At 36.4% G+C, this 10353-nt stretch overlaps 1 protein-coding gene across 1 annotated transcript in view; it reads right to left on the bottom strand.

Moving 5' to 3' along the window:
• Positions 1 to 1436: 1436 nt before the first annotated feature.
• Positions 1437 to 10353, bottom strand: part of HTR2C (5-hydroxytryptamine receptor 2C) — a 148799-nt gene continuing 139882 nt past the window's right edge. Inside the window, exon 4 of the mRNA XM_068962802.1 lies at positions 1437 to 2260. Coding sequence (XP_068818903.1) covers positions 1437 to 2260 — 824 coding nt within the window. The remainder of the gene's footprint in view (positions 2261 to 10353) is intronic.

Genomic DNA, 10353 nt, shown 5'->3' with positions numbered 1-10353 from the left:
TGTATACTCTACACACAGCATAGACTTAATAGTCTGACTTTAGTAATGTTTGAAAACCTTTCATGGTTAACAAACTAGTAAAATGGTACTGAATTCTTAGAGAGCAACAGGCCCACGAATGAAACAATGGCCAACACTGACTGTAACACAACACTATATTTAACAAAGGTTTAAACATCTGGTACAGAATTGCGGTACAATGAAGAGCTTGCCACTTTCACAAATTAGCTGCAGCCTTTCCCTGCACTAGAGAGTTTGGAAGGATCTGAAAATGAGATATTTTGTTTAAAATCCAAATGGAAACTCTGTATTTCTTTTTTTCCCAGAGTTCAGTAAAAGCTTCTTTAATTACTTTTTTTCACATTCTAAGGGCCCAGTTCTGTAGTCCTTAATCAAGTAAAACTTCAAAAGTCTTGGGCATCTGCTTCCAATGCAAGTTTTACTCAAAAATGGACTGCTAAATTAGGTCCTATAGATAGAGGTACCATAATTAATATGCTATTTTAATAAGGCTCAAAAATGCTAATTTCATTTTGTGTGTAGCACACGAATTTCCAGGATCCTGATATCAAAACCCAATTGATGTTGAATCCTAGATTGGGAAATAGCTCTGGGATTTTGTTTCCCAGTTTAATCATGGAATTAGGTATTTACTAAGGACCAGAATGAAGACACTAATTCCAGTTTGTTTGTCATAATCAGAATTTGAACATTATAAGAAGTGAAAAGCTATTGTTGGTGTATATATCTCTTGTCATCCTTCCACTTCTGTAGTTCCGGTTAACTAGCTGCTATATTAAAATGCCACTATGTTTGGGGACAGACATTGCCGTAAAATATCAACACAACATTCTGACAATGTCAAAATTTCCCCTGTGTGTGACAAGAAGTAAGTTCTGCCTTTGACTCACTAATAGTTGTGGTAGAGTTTCAGAAGGCAGAACCTATTTTACTGTATTTATGTGTGTAGATGAACAGAGCAAGAATTTAAAGTGCATATTTACTGTTAACCCGGAAAAAAGAGTCCACCGAATTTGTTCAGTTTTGGTGTGGTTGAAAACCGCTGTCATGTGTATCATTCTGGTCTCCTGCAAATGCCACCTGAGGTGAACATCAATGTTTCCTTATATGCAAAAGAAAAAGAGAGAGAGAGGAGAGAGAGAAAGAAAAAGAGGGAAGGAAGGAGGGATGGAAGGGGGGGAAAATCAACATTTTTGCATCAATTAAAATAAATTATTCTCAATCTAGTATAAACAGTAAATATAGAACCCTAAATCTCACTATTGTAAGCATGATTGTAAAGTACAGGATTGCAAAGCTATATATAAAACACACTTTTCAGACGGCAATATTTACATTAGTTATGACCGGCAGAATTAAAGAACAATTTTCTACATTTGTAGCTTTACCATAGGAAAAGACTGTGCTACTCTTTCTTACACACTACTAATCCTTTCACTAATCACATTGGAGGGATTAACCGGTAGCTCCAAATTCTCAACTTGCATCTCTATACCAGGCTCCTTGTCATCAGCTTTCTTAATTACTGGTTCATTGGTGTGCCGGTAAATGTTAACATTAAGCTCCCTCCCAGACAAAGCAGTGGCAGCAACTCTCGGGATTTGTCTGATTGGAGGCTTTTTATCTGCCTTATAATTGCAGCGCAAATAGTTGGAGAAAGCCCTTCGGTAAACTTTGTTGAAAAGAGTGTACACCAGAGGATTAATTCCTGAACAAACATAGCCAATCCAAACAAACACATTCAGAAGCTTTTCCATGAGCTTTTGATTACAAGCCTTCCCACAAAGAACCGACAAAATATTAGTAATAAAAAACGGGCACCACATGATCAGAAACACAAAGAACACAATTCCAAGGACCTTCGAGGCTTTCCGTTCATTGTTGATAGCTTGCATGGTGCCCCTAGGCCGTCTTTCTTTCTTCTTCCTTCGGCGTGGGTTCAAATCTTGGTTCGGGTTTGCAGAATTCTCTTCATCGGTGTTCGTCTTGCAGCATTTCAGGAAATTCAGGTTTATTCCAGGCGGTTCCTCAGTGTGGCCGTGCAGTAACATCAGAGCTTGGCGGCGAAGGACGTGAATCGTCAGACAGTAGGTAATCACCATGATTGTCAGCGGTATGAAGAAAGCTACGAAGGACCCAATAAGAACGAAATTTGGGTCATTCAGCACGCAGGTGGTGTTGTTGACGAACACCTTGTCTTCATCCCTCAGTCCAATCACTGGGATAGGAACTGATACACCTACAGGAACAAAAAAGAAGGTAGGACATTGTTACAGCATATGGAAGCGTTGAACAGGTTTGTACGGTGGGATACATTCAGTTGCATATCACTGGAGAAAATTTAGATCTGATATTTGTTGAAAGCTATTCACAGCATAAAGTGATAGTCACATGGAAGAGTAACAGTATGATATCAGAAAATGACAGCTTTTTTTTCAAGTTAGGAATGCCTTCTCACCAATTTTCTGTAAAAGACTTGGAATTACCGTTACTGAGATAAATTATAAGTATGGTTGTATATAAGAGTGAATTGTGTCTTTTTTGTTTTAGCTCCAATTCCTAGAAATGTCCCAGCACATAGAAGGCATTCACTAAATATTTGTTGAATGAATAAATTTGTGTCTGTATTCAATGACATCAATAAATTCAATTGTTCATTTTTAGCATTCCAAGTGCAATAAAAATGATGTGCATACCACCTAGGAGTAATAGCATGTCAGCATTGACTAAGCTGAGTTTGAGATGAGTTTTTAGCTAAGGACATCCTTTCCCAAGGAAAGTGGTCAAGAAGAGGAACTTCTGTGGGTGAGTCGTTTGGAGACAGAGCCTGGGAGCTCTGGAGTTTTTTGGAGATGAAGAGGATAGTATGCCCCTCAAATAAGAATTAGACTGGCCACAATACAGACAAAGTCTCTATGCAGAAACTGAAGGAATTGTCTTTTTAGTAAGCATTTTCCTGAGACTCTGGGAGAGATACAGTCCTCCCATTTACATGTGGAGTTTTGAACTCATTTGTTTTTTAAGAATACTGAGAGGTGTCCATCTAGGTAAGCACCTCCACTAATAAAGAAGTTCACAGGAAAAAAATATCAATAAGAAGATGGGAGCAGAATCTTGTGCCTGAGCATAAGTAATGTACCTAGAAATTTTTGGAAATGATTGTGGTAAATCATTATGGTCGATCTTGAAGAGGTCTATCATCAATAAGCAGGGATAACTTGCACAAATGAAATTCAAATTTTACTGTTAATTTATTTTTTCTTGTGTCCACAGGAACTTGAAGCCTGGGACAATTCAGGTTGCACTTCTAGGATTCTATCAGAGATCATTATGAGGATTCCTGGGCTGGTGGCTATTTGTACTATGAACTGTGAAAGAGGATAGAAACACACTCTTAAAGATCATTGCTGGCTTTAGGGAACACACAGGGAACCATGACAAATCTGAAAGTCCCTATAGATTGTCTTAACATGCTTTGTCAGGTATAGAGTGCTTGATGATCAAGAGGGGAAAATATTTTTCTTTGCTAAGAGCTTGTTGACGACATTGATTGGTATTTAATTTCTGGGAAGACATGAGGAAGAGTTATGAAAAGTTATCTTTAAGCCTTCTAATTCAGGCCCTGAATTTCTTACATGCCTGGGTTTTTTGTTTTGTTTTTTTCCTCGAGAAAGAGACAAAGTGATGGTATGAGAAGCATCAATAGATGTGACAAGATCTCTTGGCGTATTGGTACATACCTGCAATTCTGAACCTAGGCATGCCATTTAAGAAGGCAAGAATGGCTGTGAAAACTAGGAGACACTGCAAACAGAAAGTGTCCTCAGGTAATACAGTACAGGATCTGGTGAAGCGACCCTTGAATTCTAGATGGGAAGAGTGGCAAGTATCAGAAGGTAATAGTCACCACATTTGATGAACCACACAGGTTACATTTCTTAAGAGTTATAAAATGATAGGTAAGAATGTTGCCATCTTGTATTCTTAGAGTCTTTATTCCAAAAGCCATAAATATGAGGGAATATGTAGAAAGAGCATAGGTCAAGCTTGCCTGAAAGGAGCCAGTATTGGCTCATCCTTCATGAAATGTTTTAGTGAGGATAAGGCTTTAGGAAGTTTTCTGGAGTTAAGGAAGCTAATATGAGATTAAGAAAAGAGGAAAGGGTTTCTTAAAAACAAATCATTTACAACAGAAAAAATTAGAGAACATAATATTAAGAGAGTCTTAAAATACCAATCAAGCAATGTTAATATGTGGATCTTCTTGGAATTGTGATGCAAACAAACAAATTTTTAAAAATATTCATGACACAGGTGGAAATGTGTTATTTTGAACAATAACTGGCCTTTGATGATAGTAAATAATTATCTTTAATTAGTTTTTAAAAGTGATGTTGATATTGTGATTATGTGGGGAAAATTTTATATTTTTAGATATGTATATACTGAAGTTTATGGATAAAATATTATGATTCTGAGGTTTGTTTTGAAATAATATGGGAGGGAGAAGTGGACAGAAGTACAGATGATGCAAGACAGTCCATATATTGATAAATCTTGGAGCTAGATAATGAGTACATGGTTCTTTATAATATAATTCTACGTAATTTTATAATCTTTTAAAGTCTTTATACCAAAAGTTTAATATTTAGAAAATGGAAGCAATTAAAATAAAACAGAGATTCTTTCAGAAGCATGAAAGAAATGGCTGTTAGATCTCAGATGATAAAAGTCCGTAAGATTTACTACCACTGCTAACTTTGGAACTGATTCCTTCTAGAGCAAAAGTCTTGGGGTCCTGAGTGGAAACACTTACCATTTTGGTATAAATGTAGAGAAGAAGGCCATTTTCTGACAAAATGTTGGTAGAAAACTGTGTTATACTTTTTCAGGATCCTATAGCAAGACCAGAGGAGGGGTAAAGTGGAATGGCTCCCCTTCCAAACTGTCCCCCTCCCCTGCCATCCAACAATGTGGCAAGCAGACCCTGAGGCTAGAAACAATCTGGGGAGTTTGCATTCATTCTGAAAGAATTCTGACAAGGGTAGACATATCTACACTCAGGATACAAGTGCTGGAGTGGAGAGTCATTTCCCCAAGGAAATGCTGCACAACTTTTAGGTATTCCTAGATATCTGAAATTTCTAGGGAAGGCCTCACACACTGACCATAATATCAGTGGAAGTCAGCATTACTCAAAGCCCAACTCTGAATTGTATTAGCTTGTTTCTGTTAAAAGATTTATTTACTTTCCTAAGGGAATCTTGGGCCTAAAAGTAGGCCTTGTCTAGAGACAAGAGAGTGATTCCAGATAAGCTAATGATGTTATTGGGTGTATGAGGTCAATTTTATCCCTGGCATCTATTTGCATAATCTTTTGTACATTGAACAAAGAGTGATTCTAAAACTGCCTTTCACTGAGTCTATATTATGTGCCAGGCATTGAGCCATGTGTATTACTGACATTAAAGATATAAAATACATTATCTCAATTTCATTAAAACTCCTATAAGAGATATTATTTAGTGAAGTAGCTTAACCGTTTTACCAAATATATTGTCATTTGTTTTGTTTTTGTTTTTATAGGAACTGTGAATGCAGTCAACAAAACAAGAAACTAAGTTTCTTTTGACAGTATCTGGAAATTATATAAATAATACTAATAGCAACTAAAGCAGCATTAATAACAGTATCTATTATATAGATTATCTTATTCAATACTTAAAAAAATTAAAAGCATATGTCAGCAGTTCTCAAAGTGTGGTTCAAGGACCCAGAGGGGCCTCTGAGATTCTTTTAGAGAGTTTGCTAGATTTCCCATTTCCAACTATTCATCTTTAAAACTGTATATTCTTTATAAACTTCATACCAAATAGCGCACCACAACAAGTTGAACACAGATACATCTATGAGAATCCAACTATCTTTCCATAAAACTAAATATTAAAGAGATTTTAAAACTGTTAAACAATGCCTGTCCTCTCTGAATTATTTTTGGAAAAATAGTTAATTTTTATTAAAAAATGTTGTTAACATTAAATGGATTCATTATTGTTATTTAAAATGATTCATAGATATTTTAAACATTTCTCAGCTTTAATTTCTAATATAATAAATATCAATAGATATAATCCATATAAACACAAGCTCTTTGAGGTCTTCATTTGTTTTAAAAAGTATAAATAGGCCCTGACACCAAAGAGTTTGAGAACTGCTGTTCTATATTAGTGCATGAAGTTATTTAAACCCTGGAGAGTTAAATTCAGCCAATGTATAAAGTGTTTCTCAGTATTCTAAATTAGTCAATTAGTAGAAATTCAAGTGATATCAAGTAAACAAAAACTGTCAATAATAGCAACAAAATATTTTACATGCATTATCTCACTCATTGTCATAAAATTTTTGAAAGATATATATTATTTGGTGAAGTTAACTTCAGAAAACTAGCTTAGCAAGTATAATGGAGAAGTATTTGATATTTTAAAATCTTTGACTTGATCAAGGAGAAAAAGTGAAAATGAACTACCATAGATAATATCAGGAATAAATAACAACAATTGTAATAATAATCACTTTTTACTGAGTGCTTTTTATTTGTCACACACTGAATTAAATGTTTTACAATTGTTATATACTTTCATATATTATTTAATCCAGACAAAAAAACATAGAAAGAAGGAATTATTAACTAGAATCACTTAATCTTTCTGAAATTAACTTTGAAAAATGTATATCATCTCTAGAATTTTAGAAACAACAAAATTAAGTTATAATTCATGTTCTGCTGAAAATATCTGGTACTACTTCAACCAATAAACAAGTATTTTGCATGAATTGTCTCATTTGCATCTCAAAAAAACCCTGTAAAATTGATTATTATTCATTAAGTTTACTAAGGGAGAAAAAATACTTTCAATAAACATATGGGGTCTTAGCATTTTAAGAATATTGAATTCAATAACAGTTATAGTTCAAGTTTTTATTGAAAATATGTGTTGACTATTAGTTATCATTTATTGAGTGCTTACTGATTTTGGTACTTTAGCTGCAGTAATTATTTTACATGTATTATCTTATTCTAGACTTCCCTGGTGGCTCAGACAGTAAAGTGTCTGCCTACAATGTGAGAGACCCAGGTTCAATCCCTGGGTCGGGAAGATCTGGAGAAGAAAATGGCAACCCACTCCAGTATTCTTGCCTGGAAAATCCCATGGATGGAGGAACCTGGTAGGCTACAGTCCATGGAGTCGCAAAGATTCAGACACGACTGAGTGACTTATTCTAGCCTCATAAAAGACGTAAAATAACTTGGTGTGGTTATTTTACATCAGATAAGGAAAGTAAATTTAGAGAATGTATAATGATGTTTGCATTATTTCTTAAAGCCTTGAATTCAAGCAACACAGATCAATTCTCTTCAAGCAATCAGATAATAATATCATATGCCCATGATTCTTAGATGTCCATTCCTTTCAGATTTTTAACATCTTCAAAAGTGCTATGTGTCTTACAATTGATAGTATCTTACAATTAGTGTTAGCCAGACAGCAGTCATTATATAGTCATCATTGTCTGTGCACGTGTGAGCCTGGTCTGAAAACCTTCTTTTGACATCTTTTGGTAAGATCAACATTACCAGCAGCAAAATTTACAAAATGAGTAACAGGAGCATGGTAATAGTTCACTGTGAACAAAAAATTATGTCATAATACACACAAAGAGGGAGTGTTCTGAAGAAGGTGGCCTCAACAGCATCAAATGCCACAGAAGAATCTAGAATTTGAAACATTTCCTCTGTCTTTGAAAATAAGGAAATCACTGGTAATTACAGAACACTGGTAATTATAGCCTGGTCCCTGGTCCAGCTCCAGCACCTCCATCCAACAGATCCCTCATTAGCATCTTAATGTAACAAGCATATGCAATGAGGCATCAGAGAAAATCCCTAGCATTTAAACTCATTAACAGTCTCTGAAGTGTTCAGTGTGGAGGTGGAATTATCGCTAAACTGGTAGTTACAGTCGAATGGTGAAGATGGATTGCCAAGGGATGAATAGTAAATGATAATAAGATAAAAGAGAGCAAGATTATAAACTACATTTCCTGGAACAGACTGGCCATCATCAAAATGAAAACATAGATTATGGGAATTTGTTACTAAACTGCAGGGCTATCTCCTAGGTATCTATCTTCATGAGTTTTTCATGGAAAGGAATTTTTTCAAGGAGGATCATACAATGTCAAGCTGACAGGAGTGGTCCCTTGCCTCTTGGAGTACTAAGTGAGTCCCTTGAACATGGGAATTGACAGCAGAATACAAAGAAACTATTTTCAAAGAAAAACACAGAAGACAAAACAAACAAAAGCAGTGCTGCCTCAGCTATCAGATAATCAGGTGTGACTGAGAGTTGGAGCAATATTTTGTATACTTTGGCAGATAGATGGTGTTGATGCAGTGGGAATTTTAAGGAATTCAGAATCAGGTTGAGAGTCAACTTTGAATTCAAGGAGTTGTTAGCTTTGGGAAGAATAGGAACTTAGGCATGCATGAATAAAGGATATTGAGTAAGGAAAAGACCTTAAATGACTTCAAGGGCTGTTGAACTAAAAGAAGATTCTAAAAGAAAACAGTTCATGAAGTGACAGGAAGAATACCCAGGATTTATAAGTTAAACTTGGGCGAGAGTTTATGGAGAACTGAATGTTAAAAAGAAGTAGCAATCAGCAAGTGCAGTCATCTGCCTCTGTGACAGTGGACCAAGATTTAATAGTAGTCCCAGATTCTCCCAGTAAGGTGACTTTTAAGCAATCTGAAATTTCCTGATTAGCACTAGTGAGGTACCTGCATAATAAGACTCCTCCCATTACCTTCCCCTACAAAAGAAGATGATCTGACCTGAAAGAATTCTTTTCTTTTGCTAATAACTTCCTCGTCCCACTCTTCTTCCTATAAAAACCTTCCATTTTGTCCAGTTCCTTGGAGTGCCTGTCTGTTCACTAGATGGGATGCTACCCAATTCATGAATTGCTGAATAAAGCCAATTAGATCTTCAAATTTACCCAGTTGAATGTTGAGGGAGGTCCTAGGGAAGTCCAACTATAATATGGCTGAAGGCATGTTATTGTTCAGTCATGTCCAACTCTTGGCAACCCCATGGACTATAGCACACCAGGCTCACCTGTCCTTCACCATCTCCCAGAGATTGTTCAAACTCATGTCACTGAGTCGGTGATGCCATCCAACCATCTCATCCTCTGTTGCCCCCTTCTCCTTCTGCTCTCAATCTTTCCCAGCATTGGGGCCTTTCCAATGAGTTGACTCTTCACATCAGGTTGCCAAAGTATTGGAGCTTCAGCTTCAACATCAGTCCTTCCAATGAATATTCAGGGTTGATTTCCTTTAGGATTGGCTGGTTTGATCTCTTTGCTGTCCAGGAGACTTCTCTAGTGCTACAATTTGAAAGCATCAATTCTTTGGCACTCAGCCTTCTTTATGGTCCAACTCTCACATCTGTACATGGCTACCAGAAAGGCTGAACATGACTATTGGGGAAAAAATTCGTGAATCATTGAATTTTCAAATTTACTCAATTGAATTTTGTTTTTTAACAGTGGAGGAGGTCCTAGGGAGGTCCAACTATAATACAGCTGAAGGTATGAAGAAGTAAAATTTTAAGTAACATCTAAATATGGAAACATTACTACAAAATATGCTGCCCCAAAATATGACTCTTTGGCATAAAGATTATTTTGAGTTGATTATTTTGAAACATGGCAGAGACAGGAAAAGCTCTGAAAACTACCAAAGAGAAATTTGCATTTACAAAGTAAATCTCCATTTGTAAACATCAACCTCTCTGTACTGGGAAGAGAGAGTGAAAGTGAAAGTCCCTTAGTTGTGTCCAACTCTTTGTGACCCCATGGACTGCATAGTCCATGGATTTCTCTAGGCCAGAATACTTGAGTGAGTAGCCTTTCCCTTCTCCAGGGTATCTTCCCAACCCAGGGATCGAACCTAGGTCTCCTGCATTGCAGGTAGATTCTTTACCAGCTGATCCACAAGGGAAGCCCAGGAATACTGGAGTGGTTAGCCTATCCCTTCTCCAGTGGATCCTCCCAACCTAGGAATCGAACTGGGGTCTCCTGCATTGTAGGCAGATTCTTTACTGGGAAGAGAAAAATGATTAAACACCAGGAGAATCTTATTCATGGAGAAAGAGTACACTTAAATCTGCATGGCAAACCTAACCCTTGTTTATCTAGCTTTTCCTGGTAATCTGCCATAACTGGCCTTTCCCCACCTCACATCTTCACTTGTCTTTAGCTGAAGAT

The sequence above is a fragment of the Capricornis sumatraensis genome, chromosome X (genome assembly GCF_032405125.1).
Source record: "Capricornis sumatraensis isolate serow.1 chromosome X, serow.2, whole genome shotgun sequence".
NCBI lineage: Eukaryota > Metazoa > Chordata > Mammalia > Artiodactyla > Bovidae > Capricornis > Capricornis sumatraensis.
The sequence above is the reverse complement of the archived record's forward strand: the minus strand, read 5'-3'. Positions and strand labels throughout refer to the sequence as shown.